Here is a 22,263-nt window from a genome sequence, read left to right as displayed (position 1 = left end):
TCGCACTTGAGAAGCCAGCAGAGTTGTGTGCAGGCAGTATTCACCCATGTTTCTCATTATTTTTCAATATTTCTCTCTAACCTCAGTTAGAAAGCTGTTGTGCTGAATGTTGTACAAAACTGGAATAAAGGGGCAGTCCCAAAGAAGCTGGCAATCTGTATGTGATACAAAAGACTATAAATAAATGCTAACAGATGGATATAAGGAGATAATTTTGTTATAGGCTGCTCAGTGATCCGAAGAAATAGTTTGCAGGGAAGAGAAAAGCTTCCTGTTTTCTAGCAAATAGACTGTTTCCAAAATAGGACTTTGCTCAGTATCTTTTTACAATCTGGTTGGAAATTCCCCAATAGCCTTAAGTCTGTTTAGTGAGTTTGAAGTATTTCATCTTATACTTCTTGCATGCTTGATGAACTCTTGGATGGCCATAAACTGGGATTTCTGGATTAAGGAGGGTCAGGCAGTCTGTCCTAAGGCTGAATATGGTCCTGTTGGAGTTCCTTGCAGTACGCTGTGGTGGTGCTCTGCATCCAGAAACCTCTCGCCTCGGGCTCTGGCATAGATTTTTCATGAGAATCAGCCAGAGGCCAGTCTGCTGACAGTGCCCATGGGTCATGGCAAATGCATCCCAAGCAGAAAAGGTCTCTTGGGTCTTTGTATCACGCCAAGGATGACAGTCCTCATCCATACTGGTGCTCCTAGATGTTACCACAATACAAGTAAAAATAATTGATGGAAACAGATTGCTGAACAACTGGAAGCACAGGTCAAGGACCCAAGACATCCTTGCCCCAGTAATTTTCCATTTGCTCATGATGCAAATGTCTCCAGTGACTATCTGACTGTTCCCGTGGCTTGTTCCAGTCTTGTGGGCAAAGCATTAACTGTGATGAACTCGGGGCTCATGTGAGCTCAGCTCATGTGGGAAGGCAGATTCCAAACCCCTAGTTCATGTCTGTAACTCCACTGATGGCACTTCCCTACGTTGTAGCACTGTGCCCTTTAGTTTCTGCTGCATAAATGTAGACGCATTTAATCCAAGCAGTTCTGCTTAAAATTGGTTGGCATAGTGGGGTTTCTGCTGAAAGATGCTTGAAAAGGGAGAGAAAACGTTAGTGATATGAAGTGAAGCCAAACTATAAATGGTGTGAACCTTGTTTTCCTTTTCAAAGTAAAATTAAATGTATGCAATCATCTGATTTAAAATGCCAAGATGCTTTTGAAATATATATAAAATGTTTCATTTTAGTAAGAAGACATGCTGAAAATCTTTTCTGCTACCAAGTAGACATGTGGATGACATTGGCTGGCAGCCTGTTACAACACAGTACAAAGGGAATTTTTTTTCCAACATTGCCACAGTACAAGTTTTTTTTTTTTTTTAATTGAGATCTTATTACTATAAAGTCAGTCGACCAAGAAGAATTTCTCATGTTTTGGGTGGTAATAAATCTTTCAGAACAGTGTTAACCAACACCTCGGGCAGTCTTGCTGGTTCATATTACTTTATACCCCACAATACAGATTGCTGGAATGGGAAAAGGAGCTTAGGTATAAATTTCCAACATTTCCTTCCGAGTTCTGGTCAGCATCATATGACTATGTAAAAGAAATACCAAGGAATTCATTGTTAAGATAAACATGGTAAGCTCCATCTCAGGCTTAATTTAAAAAAAGAAACCAAACCCAAAACAACCCTCCTTCTCCTTCTCCCCCCTCCGTATTCCCAACTCAGTGTTCGACAGACTTTGTGAGAAGTCTTGGAACAATTTCCCTTTTCGACACTTCTAATTTAAATGACTTACTAGAAATGAATATTTCATGGCATATCAGGACTCCGTTCTTCAAAGCTTCATCTCTTTAGTGCTAATTATTTCAACAAGACCTATACTAAAGGCAAATCCTGTCACTTCTCTAGATTGTCTGCATTTACAGTATAAAATTAGCTTCATACAACAGTTAAAGTTCTTGTTTCTGGTGTTTCCTCATTTTCACTTTTTAGAATCCCCCATTTAAAGAAGTGACACAGTTTAAAATGAAATTTTAAAATTAAAATACAGGGTTTGGAAACTTTGCAGTTAACCAGCTATCCAGCTATGGCCTCATTAGTTAAAAATAACAAAAAAGAAAAAAGAAAAATAGCAAGACTATTAAAATTTAATGCCTACTTTCCTCACTCTTCAAGTTTAAACCATGTATTGCCTGAGCAAGACAGCAAGGTCTGCTTAGACACCTGTATGTGTGGAGCTGAGAAACTTAGAGTTTCCGCTAGACGTCGCTTCTCTTGTCCTAGTAAAAACACAAGCAAACAAACAAAAACCCTTCCACCTGTATTAAATTCACAATTTGCTGAACCCAGAGATAGTAAAAGAACCTTCCAAACCCAACACTTATGCAGAGACTGTCATTTGATCAAATGCAAAGATGTGCAGTACAAAGCTGGGAATGCTTTCCATGTACCTTGACCAAGGTCAGGACAACTCTGTGTACAACCAAATCTTCACTTACTGTTACTGAATGCTGTTTCAGACACACTTTTGGAGGCTCTTGTCACAGTTCCTTCATGTGCTGCGCACACTGAGGAAAACACATGTAACGTAAAGTCCAGGCTCTTCATCTTACCCTTTGAAGATCCTTCTTCCTCTACTCATACTCAACCTTCAGCAGACCATTCCTCATCACCTACAACTAGAAAAGAGTATTCCTGTGTCTTGGCTTCTGCCTGACCTTCACAGACTTGCTGAGCATCCAGGTGGATCCTCGCATTGAGAACCTGAATAACAAAAGCTGGTGGGAATGGCCTACAAGAACACAACATGAGGGCTCATGGTGGCATTCTGCCTATCCCTTGCTGGTACAGTCCACCAGGTGAGGACATTAAGTGGTTCGGGCAGCTCTGTGTTGACAGAGCAGCCAAAATTAAGACCAGCGCAGTCAAAGAGCAGCAAACAGTACGATCAACAGTGGTAATAATTTCTCCAGGCTGCTTGTTGGGTCATTGAACAGCCTGAAGCTGGAGAAACACCGCAAAGGAGAACAGAGCTGGAGTTTCAGATTTCCACTGCTTGTCCTCCAACTTCTGAGTGGATGCCCAAGATCAATTCTGACTTTTTAAAAATACTATTCTCAGGAACCAAACTTCACTGCTTCAGATAATCCAGACAGCTTTTCCCTCAATAGCCACATATGGCCATTACTCACACACACTACATTTTCTGACTGAGAATTGGACAGCTCTGCATGCTCTTAGCTCTTACCGGTTCCCATAGCCAGTCTCCCAGGTGCCTAGCATCTTTATTCATAGTACTCAGACATAAGAAATAATTCAAGTTTTATGAAGTGCTGCTTTCTGTAAGGATGGAGTTATCATCACAAAACAACCTGCTGTTTATTATCAGACCCTATAGATTTTGACAAGTTTATTAGTTTTAGATGTGGAGCTTAACTAACTCCCATTCCTTGACTATTACAACAGCGACTTTGGCCTCTTAAATACTTAATTAACATGATGAAACAACAAACTAGCTGAAATGAAAGGAAATGTTGTGGGATTAGCTCTGTATTTAAATGGACCTCTTATTGTATTATTTAGCAAACACAAGGATAAATGCCTGTCAGGTGGTTCTTTTGAGAGAACAGAACAAGTAGGACAATTTGGGGGGACATGGTATGATCAAGATTAAGTCTTTTAAAGGAAAATCCCTCATGACATTGTAGCTGGAAAAAAAAAACAAAAAACAAGGCATAATATTTTCCATCTGTCCATAAAAGCTATTGCAACGACTTCTACAACAAAGCTGAGATGGTATCCAAAGATAGCCATTTGGAGCTCTTTGCAGTGTGGCCTTAATGTTTGTATGTATGAAGCATCCTGATGCGCACAGATGATATTCAAATGCAAAAGACTGTTTCTCTGTTTTAGATGATAAAACGTCTAAAGGAGTTTCACAGCATTCAACAGGACTATTTACAAATGAGAGGCAAATCACAGTATCTGTGTTCACAGCTATTTAGCCTTTACTGTGGCCCTTCTCAATTTTTTCCTCAGTTTTATCCCACTTCTGTTGGGCTTGTGACCATATAAACTATATGAACAATTGTACTTCTGTCAGGCTGGTGACCCTGTTGGAACTGCCAGAATCTCACTGCGCTGATAAATCTGTTTGATAGCTGCTGCCAGACATAACGAGGACATTCACCGATGTCAGTGAAACTATTTGTGAAGCGAGGCACCACTCAGAGGGAGTAAGGATATCTTGCAGTTGTTCTACCTGCTAGGAGCTTGGAGTTAGGGGAGCAACAGCAGACAGAAATATTAAAGTACTTTTGTGTGGTTAACTACTTATTTTGGGATTGCAAAACACAGAAAAGAGATAGAGAATATAAATATATTAATTAGGTAAAGACTAGATAAATGAAAATGGTTCTTCACATGAAAGCTGAAGCACAACAATGAAAAAAAATATATTCCAGCAGAAAATCCATCACTACTTACCTCCTTCTGGTAACACAATCATAGTTTTGGCTAAGCCCATCATAAGACTTAAATGAACTGGAAAAGAGAACATTCTGTTTTGCAACTGTTAAAAACAATTGAATATGATGTTAACTTCTCCATTGGTTTTGGCAGCAAGTCCTTTCTCCTTTAAACTGCTATGTACACACTTTCTACGCTTTTGTAATATGGACTTTAAAAATACATTAATTTGGCTTGGTTTGCGTGGGAATGACGCAATCTGGACAATGTGGAGAGCAGTGTTTGAAAGACATTGTTTGCAAGGTTGTACTGGGTGACAGCAGCACTTGGATCTGTCAAAAGTCTGAAATGTTCACTTGCTCTGGAAAAGACGGGGACAAAGGGAAAGGAGGTGATGCTGGTCACTGGGCTGCTGCTCCAGCTGCAGCTCCCAAGTCCTGCTGGCACATGGCCAGGTTTGTGGGGCAGGCATAGAGCACACCAGCTTTGTCTGTCAGCGGAAACCCCAGAACAGATCCGATACAGAGCAACAATGACTCTCATCTCATCTGCGCTGCTTAGTAAACAAGCTTGCTTAACTAATTTTTCTTTAATCATATTCTGAACTAAAATAATTCTTGCTTCAGTGAAACTGGAATAAGAGGAATCTTCTAAAAGCATGAACAACTGATAAGACGTGAATAAAAGAACCTCCATGTGTATGTGATTATTATAAATGTGACTTCTCTTTTGAATATAGTACTGTAAACAAATACATAATTCAGTTTATTAACTGAAATTGGCTGAATTGCCATTTGAAAATAAGATACACATGTTGGCAATTACCATACTTCACTACGGGTTAGGCCTTTAAAAAGCATAGTTCATATGTTTGTCCTGTAGAAATCATAGCCTTTTTAGCTTGCCTCAGTAGAATATTTTCAGAAGCATCTTTTTTTTTAAAATATATATATATATATATATACACATATTACATACACAAGACTGACTACTGAGCCATACTGAGACCTGGGAGAGCAGATTTAGGATCTATCAGTTGCATGGGTCGGGGTAGCAGTTGGAAAGGTAGATTTCTTTCTTTTTATTTTTACAAGAGCTTTGAGAGAAGGGCTTCTCCACTCAGAGCTAAAAAAGAGAGGCCTCAAGAACAGCAGCAGCTGGCGTTCAGGGCACTCGTGGGACGACCGGGCCAAGCTCTTGCTCCCTTGCTTTGCCCAGGGCCTGTTGCCTTGCTGGTGTGTAGGCCTTGAGCCCAAGGCCACTGGCCATTTTAGAGCGAGCTTCTCTCAGAGTGACAGCTTTCTCCTTCTGGCCTGCAACAAAAACATGAATTTAGTGCTTCATGTGGGTTGCTCTGTGCTGGGATGTACTGGTTAGAGTGGAGGGAGCAAGTGAGGTCCTAAGGAAAGGAGCAGTGATACAGGCCTGAACCAGACCACCGTATTCAGCCCAAACAAATGACTGTTGTTGCAGAGTTTGGACAGATGGCTGGCAAAAACAGCCAGAGGCAATTCAAAGATAATATTCATGTGATGTCCCACTTCCCCATGTTAAGGAAATGCATGTTAATCCACGACTGGCATCAATCCAGCACTAGGCTAGGACATTAGAAGGGCACAGGCAGCAAGCAAGGACATGTCTGCCTGGGGATGATTATTCACTCTCACAATGCAAGGTCTTTCTGTAGCAGATGTAGAAAAAAGAAGAGGAAATGTTTTTTTTTTTTTTTTTTACTTCCCATTTTTTACCCTGTAAAATTAAATTGTTGAACTAGCTGTTGCAGAGTGGTAGGTCACAAGCCTAAACAGACTAATGAAAAATTAAAAAAATGTAAGTCTGTTTGAGACTACTGAGCCTGATAGCCTGATTGCAATCTTGGATACAGAAACTTCCCAAACTGCCAAAAGATGTATCAGGAGAAGACCATGTAGGACTTCTGGCCTTTGCCCATAAGAACTTACATGTTGTTTGCCCTTCCTGCATCACCTCAGCAAGAATGCATACTGTAGGTTTTTCAGCAAGCCGAATCATGCTTCAGATGTCAGATTTGGTAAGTAATGTTCAAGCCAATAACTGAACATGAAAAGCCATCCACCTCCCCACCACAGAACAAAAACTCTTCTGTTTGCCTTCACTCCTACCACCGGCCCAGAGCGTCTCGGCAGCACAAGTGTCTTTCGTTTGATGAACAGCGAAACCTTTATGGGAGCACCACGTTTCTGGAAAACGTTTGAAATCTCCTCTCTTTCACTTGCAGCAGGAGATCAGGCAGCAACTGGGCTGTGGTTTTGGTCCTGCTTACAAAGGCCCGATTCGCACAAGCTGCACTGGTGGAGCCTCCACGTATACCCTGCTTTGTGCCGAGCAGCTCATTTGCCGTGGGCAGAAACCCAGGCCTCAAGCCTCTGCTCCAGGCCTGTGGCAATTTCCAACACATCCAAGTAATGATGACAAAGCGCTCTGCAGGCATTATTGAAGCAATAAATCTTGGGTGTTATCAATCCCATGCTAGAATAACCAACACATGGGCAGAAGAAAGATAGACCTTACCTCTCCCTGTCATGCAGCCTAGAAAACCAATGAAGTATGACAACAGATATGAACAACAGCACAAATAAACCTCCATATCTGATTGACTCCAATACCAACGGCTCACAGTTAAATGAGTTAGAAAAACATGAAGATAAAATGTCAAGTTTAAAGCTAAAGGAACTAACTCTGGCCTCAGCAGACATTCTCACGTAGCAGCTCCTTGACTAGAGAGCTTTATTTACTTCAACCAAAATTCACCACATTTACTGTGTGAAGGATTCCCCCCGCCCCATGAAGGAGCTATGTCAGTCCTGTCCTCCATCCAGCACAGCACAAGGATGGCCATGCAACTGCTCAGCTCAGTGTGCTGCACTTCAGGCTTCACTGGGGGATAGCAAGACATCACTTTCCAAGCAAAGCCTGGGATAAAATTACATCAGTGGCCATACCAATCTCCACCTGCCCTGAGCTGAGCAGGTCAATAACATAGGAAAGCTTTTTTTCCTGTCTTATGTTACAGCTTTCCCCCAGTTGCCAAAAAAACTTCAGATTATTTTTGGGGTTGGTGCTGCTCCTAGTATTACTTTTCAATAAAGTTAAATAAATTGTCATTTACAAAAGGAATGGAATTAAAATTGAACCTGTCATAAGTCTTACTAGAAAAATCTGTTCAAATTACATCAGGTGGAAAGGTGTTCTGGAAATTCCCTAAAGGACCTTAAAATACAGTAAGGGGAGAGAGATGCCATCTAGTCAGTCCTCTAGTCCTACTCACCACTCATGACTATGCTAAATGACAAAATGATTAGATTAGTAGGGGTCGGAAAGTATGGGGGAAAGAATAATGAGGGAAGGTCCCAGAAAAGTGAGCTTCCACCTCTCTCTCTACTTCATTTCAACCTACAAAGCCAAAGATTGCTTTCTTGTCTTTAGAAAATGAAAGAAAGCCCCACCTTGTTTTGTTTGAAAGTGTGATTTTTTTCATACCAGCTATCTGCTTATCCAAGCAGAAAATTTTAGATAAATGTTTGCTAGTGGCTTTTTACTTTCTTTCCTTTTTTTTTTTCTTCTCTCCTCTGTAGGGGAAAATAAAATGGTTGATATATTTATTTCTTGGAAGAATAACAGCTGAGTTGCTGCTATGCCTCTGGGTTTGTGGCAGTTAATACGTGACACCAATTAAAAATTATTGCCTTGTAAATTGTTTCCATTAGCAGCTGAGTTCACATGTTGGAGGGGCACAAAGGTGAGCAGGGCCGTGGCATTCAGTGGATTTCTCAGACTGGCAGCCAATGCTAGCACTATTGCTGCTATTTCTTTCTTCCCCTGAAGGACACGCACGGGAACAGAGCTCCATCAGCCTTCACAGCGCAAGTGGTAGCATGCATCTCATAGCACGGCAGCTCCAAAGTGCTGGCATTGTGATTATCTCCACTTCTGTGTGTCCCCGTCTTTGCAGAATGCTGGGCTAAGCCAGGAGCCAGCAAATGGCTTTATCAGCCGTCCAGAGTGGATTAGGAGGACACCACGACTAAGGTTTCACAGGAAGTCCCAACGGGCTCATATGAGGTGGCAGTGGGTCTGGCATGCAGGGAGCAGAATTGTGCATCCCATGGCCCCAGTAAAGGCCAGGCTGCATTCATGCACCCAGGCTTTACAAACAGCTGTCAGTCACTGTCCAGATTTAGTGGACTTTGATGGGTTTTGGCAGCTGGCCCCCAGTAGGCATTCAGGGAACTGGATGGGACCAGGCTGTAACCAAACTGTTAGGAGATGCTGACCTGGGATCTGCTGTAGGGCCAGAGCCCTTTATCACGGCCAGCCCTGCTCCCAGAACTGCTGTGAGACAGGGACAGAACCATTCACCTTACTACCTATGGGGTGTTAGTTTCATGGTTTGCACAAGATACCACTAATAGCAAGTTTGGTTCTTGCTCTCAGATATATCTGCAAGGCTATGAAGCCTGGTGTCTGGTACTACACAAATCATATCAGGGATGAACACCACCAAACCTGTTTTAACTGGCCGTGCTGGAGAGGTTTCCAAATTTGAAAACCTTTGTGTACAGAACGGGAAACTGCTAGGTTTCTAGCTGGCAAAAACATTACCTCAAATAGAATTTAAAGAATTTGGATGTTTAGTACAAGAATGAAATGACAGGATCACAAATCTACCTTATCCTAAATACCTAAAGAGCACTTCTCTTTATTATTCAGGGACTCTTAGATTTTAGTTTTTATATTTTCAAATTGTTGAATTTCATTATGGTAGGAATTGTACTGCTGTCATGTGGTCGACTCTAGCAACCGTTACTTTCACTAAAAATAATGGAAACAAAATTAGATACAAACCTATTTACAGGAACAAAAAAATAACCCCCCAAAATTGTAATTCCTAAGCCACTTTCTTTGACACAGCTTGTGCAGTGCTCCGTGAAAGCCATGAGAAGATCTAATAAATCCTTTGCAAGACTGAAGAAGGCAAGTAGCAGAGAGAAGACTCTATCATGGATCTACTATTGACAGTTTCTACATCATTCAAGCTTCAGCAACTGTTTGAGATTTCTTCAGGATCTATAGCCATAATCTTCCCTTTTCAGCCCCAACATGAACATCCTCAAACTGAAACAGTTTTCCAACCAACATTGCAGGGGGATTAAAAAAGGAAAAAGTCATTTCTCCCTTACATAGTAAAGCAAAACCCATAGTGAGGAAATCCTAACAAATACTTCACTTTTATACAAAATTTCCAAGAAAAGAAAAGTGGGGAAACAAGTACTGCATACGGCTAAGGAATGGTCTTTAAAGAGGATAAAATGTTATATACCTTTCAAGGATACCTTAAGCAGATATTATTGTAAAAATGGCTACAAGAAGCTTGTGCTATTGTTCCAACTTTAACTGGAAGCAGAATTTTGTCACAGTGATGTAACTGTTGCTGTAAATATTTTACACTGGAGAAATAAGCTCTTAGTAGTTAATAGAAACATATGTATATAAACACAGTGCACTGCCCGGGTCAGCATTACATTTCACCTCTGATTTCCTTTTTCTCACACCCTCTGCACATTTCTTTCTTGCTGAAGGCTATAATCCCTGAGAGAGAAGGTAGTGAGGTTCTGCACTAGCATGGTAGTCTAAACCTGTCCTTTTTTTGCAGATCAAGACTTAAGAATTTAATGATTTACAAGACAACACCCCTGCTTGAGGCTTTCTTTCAGCTTTTATTAATTAAAAGTACAGGTTTTTGGTAGAAAGTGGAGTCTCAATGAGATGAGAGGCATTGCATCCTCCAGTATATTTAACAGAGAGCAGCATAATAGATGCAATTTGGGGACCTTATATGCTGCTCATCTCTTGGTGACATCAGTTTAGACCTTTTAACAGTTTCTAATGCTTACAACACTTCAGCATGTTACAGCAAGCTAAAAAAAGAGGAGATTATGCATTCTCTCAGGAATCTGTCTAAGGAAGTTATGGGTGTAACTTCGGCTCTCTTTGGCGCTGGTGAAAGTCTGGAGCAGGAAGCATTGTGGAATGTCCCTGGGGAAACTTACAGGAACAAAAGCTATAAAGTAAGAGAAACTATAGATAAGAGAACTGATATAAGGCCTTAGGAGAAATGAATCTCCTATTGGACTGAGAGTCTAGGAGAGGACTGTTTTCCTTCTGGAACTGACAGTTTATTGCAGAAAAAGAAATGAAATACTATAGCAGTGACAGGTTCCCCAAGAGCGGTTCCTGGGACGTCTCACGTGGAGAAGGAGCAAGAGGAATTTTCTTTCTGTGTTCGGCCATTTTGTTAGTTATCGCTGCAATGGCAACTTAGGCAACAGAAAGAATTTCTAAACTAGTCAGGATTCTGTGACTGACCACTCTTTTGTGATTTATATAAAACAAGTTGGACTCCAAAACTCTCCCTCCTCACCACTGAGCCATCCCAGAGGTGCTCTCACAGCAGTGCCATGACAGCCCACGCTTCCTGCTAGGAAGATCCATTACTAGCAAACGTGGGTCAGATATTCAAAGGAGTCGTGCAGCCTGGAGTCTGAATTCTTTTTCTAAAAGTGGAAGATAACTGGTTAAGCTCACTGTGGAACAATATTTTCAGTGTTGGTTTTTTTTTTCCTTTTTTTTTTTTTTATTTTCTGAGTATTCAGAAAGTCTGGCTTTGTTTGCAAATTTAGACCAGAGAACAAACAAGCAATTTGACAGCTTCTGCAAAAACCATAAATTTGAAGCTGGAGGCAAATATCAGGATACTTTCTTGCCTGAACATTATGATCCAGACTGCATCAAGTGGTGCAAAGCTTGTGAATAAAGCTCAACAGTGCTGTTGTACCAAGTGACAGTGACTGACCTGTTCCTCTGGGCCGCACTGACCACGGTCAGGCTCCAGTGCCTCCACCAGGGCGAGGTTTCTGCTCCACGAGCTCGCAGGAGGTGGTGAGCGACCAGCTGCCCTGCAGGCACCTGGCCTAAGTGTAGCTTCACAGCCTGCAAGTGGAGACCTACACCTTCACTTCCATATAGCACTGGGCTCTGCTCTCTTATAAATACATCTTTTTTTCCGCTATGGTAGTAGTGGTGACGGGAGCCAAGATATTACACAATTATTATGAATGGAGGGTTTTAGCCCTTGGGGGGGTCAGGGCACGATCTCGGAGTAGATCACAGCTCAGTTTTGCAAAGAATCATGTTCATCGTATTAAATTTCTTTAGGGAGCAAGGAGAATTTTGTATCCTTGGAGCTATTTCTGCTGCCTTTTTTTTTTTTTTTTTTAAGTACAGACTTCATTGAAGTAAAAAAAAAAAAAAAAGCAGATATGTACCTAATGCCAAAAATTTCACTGTCCAATATTTTAGATGTGTATTCTGCAACAGTTCAAGCCTCAGGACTGACTGGTCCATGTAGCCCTAACAGTAATTGCTTAATAATATTACAACAACTCCTCAGGATGTTCCCACATTAAAAATCCCCTGCTGGCAGAGGGAAGAGATAAAAATTCTCCCTCCTGTGTACAAATCTTTAGGATTTTATGTGGACCTAAGCATGTGAAGAATACAGCTTTCACCCACAGATGGCGATGAACACAATCTATGCCTTCAGAAAGACAGCAAATTACATATTTAGACTCAGAGAAATGCCAACATATACCCTAGGGAGAGGGGCTCTGTGTTATGTTGAGACAGCATAATCAATCTGGCATGAAAGAAGTGAGAGTCAGATTGGTATAACATCTGCCCATTCATCAGGCTCCTGTGCAACACGGAAAAGTGCAGACGCCGACAAGAACACTGCCTCATCCTAAAAAGGCAGAGCTGTCTGCTGGCAGCATAGTCTGGATGCCTTCTATATGAACTAATGCAAACCATCGGGAGAGCTGCTTCTGTGCAGCTGAGGAGCTGTATCATCTTTCCACCAATAACCAAGTATGATCATCTTTGCAGGATTATTCATGCTGAGTTGCACACAGACGCTTTGCTCATATGCGAGCTGTATGAAAATCTCATGTTACAAGAAAAGCCACTTACTGATGTCCTGGGTTGCCCTCTGCATCTCCTTCAGTGTGAAAGCACAGTGAAAAAAAACCACAGTCGTCATGCCCGAATAGTAAGCATTATTTCTGCACAGGGAATATAAAGTTATTGCAAACATTTGATTTATTTTTGACTCTGCAGTAAAATGATTCTGCTTTTTAGTCTGACTTGTCAGGACCTTCCTTTGTTTAGATTTAACTTGATATGATTGAATCCTTCAGAAATAATAGATGTGCTTTGGAACAGAAGCCAACAGCACAGAAGAAGGGCAGCTATCCAGACAGCCATACCTCTGCCTACTGCTTAGTGGAGATGGCAGGGTGTCTGCTGATGTAGGAGCTGCTGCTCCCTTATTTTGAAGAAATCTCTTTATTTCTTGATATATTTATAACATTCATATCCACTACTTTAACATGTTTTAGGGAGAACCAGATCTCCCTGCTGACGTCAAGAGAAGCAGCTGAAAACAGGCCAATAACAATTTTTAGGTTTTAAAGCAGGCTCTGTGGCTGTGCAGAAAGGAGGAGATTTCTTGTTACAAGCACAAATAAGAAGAAAGTCATTTACAAGAAAGAAAGTCAGTAAATCATGTCAAAATTATCCATGTTTTGCTGTAGCTCTTCTATTTTGTTGCCAAAAAATGATCCTTCCTGCAGCAAGATTTCCATCTGAATTATTTGGAAATTTGCTTAAGGACTGCAAGATGTGATGTTTACTCCAAAACTTCATTTTGTTCTGTTTGCATTGTTGGCTTTTCTCATTCAATCAGAAACAACCAACCACCATAAAATGAAAATGAACATTCAGCTACATCTACCACATCTCACTGTTTTGTCTCAATAAACATCTATCCAAAACACAGTGACATCTAGGACTTTGGCTAAGGGTTATGTTAAAGCTATGTGTGAGCTTTTTCTACTGCCTGCAATAATCAAATATGGCTCTACTGACCTCCTAATCCCTCCCCATGCCCTCCTCCCAGATTTCTTCCTGGAACGGGGTATTGTGGCTTGAACGAAAACAACAGATTGTGGCGAGGAAAGGAGGATGTGCTGCGGTGCTCTCAGGTGAATAAACAGCACAACTAAAAAGATTCTGATTAAACAGTGATGTTTATTTCTGAGCAGAAGAAAAACTGAACTCATTCAACTCATTTTTATGAGATGGTTGTGGGTTTTTTTTTTATTTGTTGTTGTTTGTTTGTTTTGTTTGTTTATCATTGCTGGAGTTCCCTACAGTTTGGCTACAATTAAGTTTCGACTCAGAGGAGATGCTCTCCTTTGATCATCAGTTATTCAGGAAATGAAGATGGCCCAGCCGCTCACGTGCAGAAAGAAACTCCTACCACAAACCTGCCAATTTTTCTAAGCAGCTCATTCAATTGCAAAGTTTTGTAAAAGCACAAGATATACAAGAGATGCATCAGACCATGCAAAAACATACCTCTACAGCTAATAAAACAGAAAAGAAGTTGAAATTTTGAAAGGTACATTTTTTAAAATGCTTCTAGTGAATGTATATACAAACAGCCAAGGAAAATAATGGTGGCCAGATTAGGATTTCCACTTAGACCTGCCATCTCCTACAGATATTTTTCTCTACCAACAAACCACATGTATCAAACTCGTTCACCTCTCTGTCCCACACAGACAAGAACAAAGGCTGACGCATCAGCATTTCCCACAAGACAGAAATCGTCAGCTATGGCCACCTCTGCACTTTTCTCCTTCAGAGAGAGGATTTCACTCCCCTGCACCAAAACCTGTCAGCACACACCAACAATCGTGACGTGTCTAAGTGCAGACACTCAGCACTGTGTATCCGAGTGCCTGCAGCTGAGCAAGCAATTCGTTCAGTGAGCTGAACTCAGAGCCTCGTCCTGCTTGCCCTGAAGAAATGCTCCATCATCACTCCCCGGCTCGTGCTCTTGTTCTGCCATCCACAGAAAGCCCGAGGACTCACAAGTGCCCACTCTGGGGTGAAATAAATTGGAAGACACCAGAAAACAGGAGTTCAAGAAAAGAAGCCTCCTTAAACCCAGGAATTTTTATTTATTTTTTAAATTAATTTCGAGGTGAACATGCCATAGAGGAAAACTTATTTCCTCCTCAGTTCTCCAAGCATGCTTAGGGTCCAGACTGTGGTTTGGAAGGAACTCACTCATCTTTAACGTCACTTGTAACGTGGGATTTGTTGGACTGAATGCCCTCATCCTGGTTGGGAAACATCTCTCTTATTTCGCTCCTTCCTTTACTCCCTGAAGTTTCTATCATCTGCTCTCTCTGTGGCACTATGATGAGAGAATGCTGAGTCCAGTCCCAAGCAATCATTCTGAGTATGTATTTCAACATTGTTATGGTTAATTAACTTGTCAGATAGCAATCCAGGAGCAGTTGGATATATAGGTCCCTCAGGCACGCTGCATATTTTATCTTTGCCGTATCTCTAACTGCAACCGTAGCTGTGATTAGAATGCTGAGATTCACGTCCTTACACCTCACTCCTGCCTTGCCAATCCCAACTTCCATTTCAGCTTTCTCTCTCTGGCTCCAGCGGCAAAGAAAACAGGCATCAGTGACGGGGAAAGCCTGCCAATGCAGCAGAGCGAGCCAATGCTGATCCTTCTTCCAGTAACATGTCCTGGCTGAGCTTGTCCAGACTAAAAAGTCATTACAGCCAAACTTACACATCCCCAAAAGCAGCCAGTATCAGTAAGTACAAAAATGAACAGCACTGTTGTCAGAAGTTTCTTGAACAGACAGCCTTAAGATTAATGGAGAAACTGGAAGCAGATTTAAGAGTAGCTTTTCCTCATACTGGAGGGCATTTCTCATACTTAGTTGCACTACTAATGCGTAATGCCTTGAAATTCTCAGCCTTTCAGAGACCTGTTAGGGTCCATGCAACAACGGAACTTGGACTAACTGAGCTGAAAGAGACAAAAAAGGATACAAGACAACATCTAAAAGGACCCAGCCAGGACTCAAGCACCTGTTCCCGGACTCTCCTTGCTTGGATGACTCCTAGAACTGGAGAAAACTCTGACCGACACCTACTTCCTCTGCTCCAGCACGCCCATGTACCCTGAGCTGCACCACCTCACGTGCCCCGAAGTGTCTCAGCCCACAGGGGACCGGGGAGAGAGGAGCTCAGCATCTGCTTCTGCTTCAGCCTGGCCCACACCCAGCAGCAGGGCCCCAGTGCAGCCCGGCGGCAGGAGCCACTCGGTCATGGTGCCCTTGGCTCGCAGGTTGCAGAGGTGCAGACAAAAACCCTGGCGGCTGTTCGGGGAAGGACTGAGGGCTCACTGGAAGCCTTCACCATGCTCAGGGCACTCCAGTGCAAGCAGGGAGCCCTGGCTGTACTCTCTGCTGCCAGAAATGCTTGCATGTATTATTGATCGAGTGCCAAACACAACTCATCTTAGGGACAGGAGCCACAGCGCAGGACTCCCCTCTTCTCCATGAGCGCCCTAAGCATTAGCCCACAGTCCTGCAGCTTTTTTGTTTCTTTGTATTCACGCTTTCTCTCCTTTTAATTAATTCTGATTTGGTGGCACACGTTCAAAAGGAGAGGGAAGGGTGTTCTTCCAGGATAAGCTGTTGCTTTGAAAAATAGGACGTGGATTTGAATTATCTTAGGCTGAGCAGGGACCTGAATGCAAATCTGCTGCCTTCCCTGCCAGTTCTGTAATCACCTCTAGTGATGGGAAAGGTGCACAGCAAATGCTCCCAGCAAGGCACACACTGCTCCTCGAAGGAATGGATGCCGGAACCGTCCTCAGGGCAGACCCAGGGCCAGGCTCCTTCACGAAGGCTTCTCCTGGAGCTTGAAGTCCGTAACAGGACATTTTACTCAGGTAATTATCCGGGCAGCTTCTGGCTGAGCATATAGACTTTGCATGACCCTTTACTCAGGCTTTCTGACTGCTAATCTGAAGTGTTAGAAAGTAAAAAACATTGATTTTGTCTAAAAATTGGTATGGTAACAGTGATGCTTTCAGGATTGAGCCAATACACACAAGCACTACACTGACCTTAGGGTTTGGGTGAAACAAACTGATATTTCCGAGTCTGAAAAGTGCTTTTCCCTCATAACATCTTTTCAAGTAGTGTTAGCAATAGATCTGGGTTATTCAGAGCTAGCCAAACTTCAGACTTCACAAGGTTGTCTCTGGGCATGATCTTTGTGGAAAAAATGCAAACCTATTCACAAGCTGGGCTTACATCACCTGCTGAGCTTTGGAGGCTGCTGTGAGGGTGTTGCATGATGACAGCTCTGGGAGCTCCTACTGTCCTAGGCACCCATGGCAGATGCCTAGAGGCTGCAGCTCTCTCAGTCTTTTAAGCCCCACCATTCTGTGTGCAAAAGATCATCAAAAGCAACTGAAAAAAAAAACCCTTACTGTGTAACGTCATGTTGATTCAATACACAAATTCTCACATTAGCTTTCCCTGTGCTTTGAGAAAAGTGTAACTTAACAAAAAAAACAACTATAAAATTAAACTTACGTCCAAAACCCAAGACTCATGTTTTGCAACACTTCAGTTAATTTACACTAACAGTATTTCTTTTTTTTTAAAGTTCAATATTAACACCACTGTCCTGCAATAACACTTCATAGTAAGGTACGATTCACGACCTTATTTTTCTTCTTGGCCCACAGTGAATAACCCAGCATTGCATGTTTCATGGTCTGAGTCATACAAATGTAGAAATTGATTACACAGAGGCCCTGGAATAGCCTCATCTTGCTTGTTTCAAGATCCACTGAAATTCATTGAGACATTTACAATTCCCATGAAACTCAGACTTCTAACTTGAAGCTTTTTATTTTTCCCACCCTGTCAGAACAGAGACTCAGAGAATGTAAGGCATGTTCTGAAATGGCAAGAACACTGAAAACCCCAGATATTGTCCAAGAAGCGAATACGTGATGAGATTGCTTAAGCTGGCTTTCTTCAAGCAGCGAACAGGTACTACAAGTACATGGACATATTGCTGACTCTCAGCACACTGCAACCTCTGTGGCAGTCCCTATTCCTCTACTTTCAAAGAATTTTGGTGTTTCATGAGGTTTCTGTTTACTGAAAGTACCTCTTTTAACCCCCTAATATCCCTTTCGGTAGCAGAAGAATGCAGTTGGATCCTCTCAGAACTGTCTGCTCCAGGATAAACAAACCCACACCCTTAGCTTTATTCTCCTCTCTCATATGCTCAGCTTTCTCTTAAACAACCCCATCTTGGTGGCTTACCACTGAATTAGTCTATTATTAGTGTACTTGTCAATAGTTGGACTTGTTTCAAAACAAAACAAAAAAAACCCACCACTGCTGGTCCTCCTACTGGAAGTAAATCCAAATACACCAGAAAGCAGGAGGAAAGACACACAAAAAAATGTTAAAACTTGGGTTTTTGCTTTCAAGAGTGGTCACCTCCCAGGAGTCAGTTGTGCCCGTGTTGGAACCTGTCCAAAGCTGGAGTTAACTACTGCAGGAAACAGTGCGAGCCCAGGGCTGTTTGTCCTTGTTCTTCACTCTGGTGTAACCGACTGGATCCTCTCTGCTAAATGCAGTGCCAACGTAGGTTGGTGTTTGCCATTTCAGGACAGATCGGAAGTGATACTTGTCTGACTTCCCTAAGACACCCACGGTGTTGGTTCCAGCTAAATGTAGCTCGTGTCTAACAGAAAGGGAGCAACTCAAGGCTAGAATAAATGTGGTTAGAATTAAAACAGCAATGGCAACTTCAAAGTCTGAGTGCGCTGCCTGTGGAAAAACGTTAGTGGAAGACTGCAGGAATTTCTAGGCATGCAAGCCATTTAAATAATTGTGTTACTTGTAATAGTGCAGATCTTCATCCCTCTCTAAGTACCGTGCAACCCTTTTATGCAACACTTAATTGTCTTCTCTCCTTCTGTGGATGCTTAAATGGGGGCTCTGGGGCGGATCAATGGAGATGGTGGAGCAACCTCTCCAGCCCTCTCATTAGTCCTCAGGACTGGGCAGGATTTTCTGCACAGCATGTTCTTCTTCCCTAATCTCACAAGGCAAATTCGAATACATCCAATTAAAACATAGAGGAAGCTTTAGCTAGAAGGAGATAACCTAATTTGTATTTCACTGGAACATGAGGGTGATACATCCATCCTTATTAAGGCAAACAGAACAAGGATAACAACGCTCTGCAGTCCAGGACCAGAACACAACCCTTACCGTAAATCAAGGGTTTAAATATCATTTTTACAAGAATCATCTTTTAAAGAGCACCACAACACTCACTGGCCAGAGCTAACTCCCTCTGACGTGTAGGGAGTTGTATTTTTAACGTTTCGATGACGTGACATCCCTGTCTGCTCATGAAGGACCACCCTGCATGTCCCATTACACTTCGCTGTGTTACAGCTTACTTTGTGTGTGTTTCACACCTTACAATCCTCCAGCTGTTGGCATTATTTGCAACACAATATGTCAATACCACTCTGATCAACCGGTTTCCTGTAATAAACTTTGGAAGTTACATCTTTGAAAAAGTATAGGAAAACCACTTCAGAGATAAGTTTTCAGGTGGATTGGAAAACACTCCTGTCACAGTAGAGACTCAGGAGTTTTTCACTTGCGTTAATGCAGTGCATATTTCTTCCAATATCGGTGGAGAAGAAAATGATGTTGGTATCAGATGACGACAAATCAGCCAGAAAAATGTTTTTTAAAAAAACATCTCACTGCCTGCAATGGCACAGCAGCTTTGTGGAGCAGAGCGCAGGCTGGAGGCAGGGTAAGGCCCACCCAGAGAGAAAGAGAGGGCGAGTGCTGGCAGCTGGCACAGCCAGACCACCGGCTCGGTCCCCGTGCTGCTCGTGGCTCCTTGCAGCCCCAAGTGTGCAGAGGGCTTGCTTTGCTGCGTTATTTTTCCAACGGAGAATATTGTGGCTGTTAGGGACATCTACAGCACGCGGCAAGGCGATGAAGATGAATAATCCCATTGCCACCTTTCTGCGCCTCCCTGCCCAAGCCCTCAGAGCACCGTGCTCCCACAGGGGCATTGCATCTGCACCAGCACCGACTCCAAGCCCCGCTCCGGTGTGGGGACGTGTCCCCTGCATCAGTGCAGAGCTATTCTGAGCCACAGGCAGTGTCCTCATCCAACGCACCAGTGCTAAAAGCTTACTTAGTAAATATCAGATTTCACATTGTTTCATTTACCATTTCCCACTCCTGTCCCAAGGCCAAGAAAAAAAGCCCTGATGTAACTTTGCATTTCTGATCCCCTCCCTCCGGGTTTCCACATAGCGAGCATTGCCACTTCCCTGGCAGTCCCTCCAAACCCACGTCAACAGCAAGCCAAGCCAGGCTGCGGCATCTCTTCAGGAACAGGAGGAACACAAGAGAAAACAAGAACCCAAACACCCGCAGACTGGTAGAAGGTAGAAACCATTTCTGCCAGCTCTGAGTTGTACAGAGCCAGCTACCAGAACCAGAGACAACGGAAACTGTCCTCTACAAAGGCTCACAGTAAATGCTAAAGATCAGTGGTGAAAAGGCTGCTAAAGAGATGGTAACTTCAGCTAATCAGAGGGGCTGCTGCCTTGCTGTCTAAAACACGAGGGTTTGCCTGGGAGATTTTTTTTTTTTTTGGGGGGGGGGGGGGGGGGGGCGGGCCTCGACTGCCCTGTGGGTTATGGTAATATAGTTCAAAGAATACAAAGGAGTTTCTTTTCCCTTTCTTTTCTTATTCGTGCCTTTAAATGCATTGTGTTCTCCTTTATGCCACCCCCCCCCCCCTTTTTTTTTTCTAGAAAAAGTAGATGAAGGTAGGTAAGGGATAGAGCTGCAAAACCCAGCATAAATGGATACTCGAGAACCTAGAGATATTTTGCAGGTAGACAATTATTTCAGTGCTATTTTTTCACTAGGAAAAAGTTTAAAAACTAAAAAATGCTGACATTGGCCATTTCAAAGTAGATTTTTCAGTACAAGAAAATCAAACAAAAATCATGCTAGGGTCATTTTAGTTTGGCACCCCCCGGTCAGCATCTCTCCCCCTTTCTTAGCATGATTCTGTTCTTTCCCTTCTGGAGATAAGCTGGGGGATTTACATGCTATTTTCTCACTGACTCATTTTCCAAATATGGCAATTTAACAAATATTATTTCTGCAGGCAGCCATCCCCTTCAGATCCTTCATAAAGGAAATTACTCAATCAATAAAGTTAATTTTCACTCCCCCCCGAAGCAGCCACCCACCCCAGCAGATGTTCACAGACAGACTAAAACAAAGCAGAAACCCACTCGCATCCAAACATCCCTTGCCAATGTCCTCCTGCAATTAACACTGAAATTAATACTTTATCTACAGTAGGAAGCAATGCAAAGAGCAAGGCCGTGTTCTGCTTCTTTAATTAGCGAGCTGAAAGATTAATAAACAGCACTGATGAGCCCTGGTCCACTCTCACCATGTTTACAGTCAGCCTGCTTCAACCACAAGTGTTGTGGGACAGAGGAAATGGTCTCACCGTCACGTTTCTTCCTGCAAGGGGTTCCACACCGAAAAGGGAACAAGCCCTTACCTGGAGATCCTGAGGAGAGCCTGCAGCGGCCTTGCTTTGGCTGGAGTGTGGACGGCACCGAGGAGGTTCTCCAAACTTCTGGAGCAAGGTCTGGTTTTGTGAGCCTGCAGCAATTAACGCGCAACAGCGTTTGTCACGTGAGGAAAATGTACAGCACCACTCCTTTCACATCTGTTTCACTCGTAATAATAAAAGTAAGATTCGCTAATGGAAAAACAAAAATCTTGATTTCTAAACTAGCCTGCTTTACGAGAACACAGTGTTAGTGGAGAGACTCCAAATTTAAACTGAGAAAGGTCAGAATTAGGTTCTCCTCCAGTCTTACATTATCTAAAACTTTGTCATGTATAATCTCCCTGATCCTAACACGTCAGCAAGGGCACCACAGAAGTTGGCCCCAGTTTGAGTTTCCTTGGGAGTGACACCTTGGTAGAAGGGGCATTGGCAGCCTTAAACAGGATTTAGTGAATGTGTTAGCTGGCTTTAGGTAAAGTTTGAAACAAGACAGAAGAAATGATGGTTTAAATGTAACATTTAAGAAAATAAAAAAGAAAAATCCCAGTTGTTCTCAAGCTGTATGTCAAGAAAAGTTATTAACAATTGAAGCAGGCCTTCAGAGAGGCTGGAGGCACAGGGAGAAGGGAGGAAAAAAAACAACAACAACAAAAAAATCTTCAGTTATGGAGTAGGGGATTTCAAGGGCAAAACAAACACTGTGAAACGAATGAAATGCAATACCAGCGTAGGACATCCCTGCTTGCAGGGTGTAGGTGTGGAGAAGCTGGTACCATAGCGGTGGGCTACTGCTGTCCTGGGGGTTCATGTCCCTTCCCACGGGCAGGACAGGAATTTCCCAGAAAGCAGGGGCTACGTGGGGAGTGTGTCCCCGGCTTCGGTGCTGTGCTGGCAAGGAAGGAGTGGTTGTGGACTAAAATAACTTTGTGTTCAGACCTTAGCAACTACACATACCTGTGTCTGTTGATTTAGCAGCAATTTCCATCCTTGTGGACACAATTAGCACCAGGAGAGCCTGCTTCAAAGAAATTAACCACTGTAATTTGAAGCAGAGCTGTTGCTATTAAAAGGACAAAGACATTTCAATGACAAGCTCTTCTGGAAGAAGAGTCGAGAAGTCAGCACCTGAT

General features: G+C 42.7%; 1 protein-coding gene across 3 annotated transcripts; it reads right to left on the bottom strand.

Moving 5' to 3' along the window:
• Positions 1–704: 704 nt before the first annotated feature.
• LOC310902144 (uncharacterized protein) lies at positions 705–22,245 on the bottom strand. 3 transcript variants are annotated; one of them, XR_014586516.1, is made up of 3 exons: positions 22,088–22,245; positions 21,119–21,222; positions 705–1,091 (listed from the first exon to the last, which is right to left on the bottom strand). XR_014586516.1 is itself a non-coding variant. In XM_083843175.1 (3 exons), the coding sequence occupies exons 1-3, from the start codon at positions 21,907–21,909 to the stop codon at positions 5,642–5,644; spliced, it is 306 nt and encodes a 101-aa protein (XP_083699301.1). In that variant the 5' UTR covers positions 21,910–22,068; the 3' UTR covers positions 4,340–5,641. The 3 variants fall into 3 exon arrangements, 1 of the variants encoding a protein (XP_083699301.1); XR_014586517.1 differs by lacking the exon at positions 22,088–22,245 and adding an exon at positions 21,857–22,068; XM_083843175.1 differs by lacking the exons at positions 705–1,091; positions 22,088–22,245 and adding exons at positions 4,340–5,790; positions 21,857–22,068.
• Between the last annotated feature and the right edge of the window lie 18 nt (positions 22,246–22,263).

Source organism: Anser anser (assembly GCF_964211835.1).
Source record: "Anser anser genome assembly, chromosome: 7".
NCBI lineage: Eukaryota > Metazoa > Chordata > Aves > Anseriformes > Anatidae > Anser > Anser anser.
Note: the sequence above shows the minus strand (reverse complement) of the source record. Positions and strands in the feature narration are given on the sequence as shown.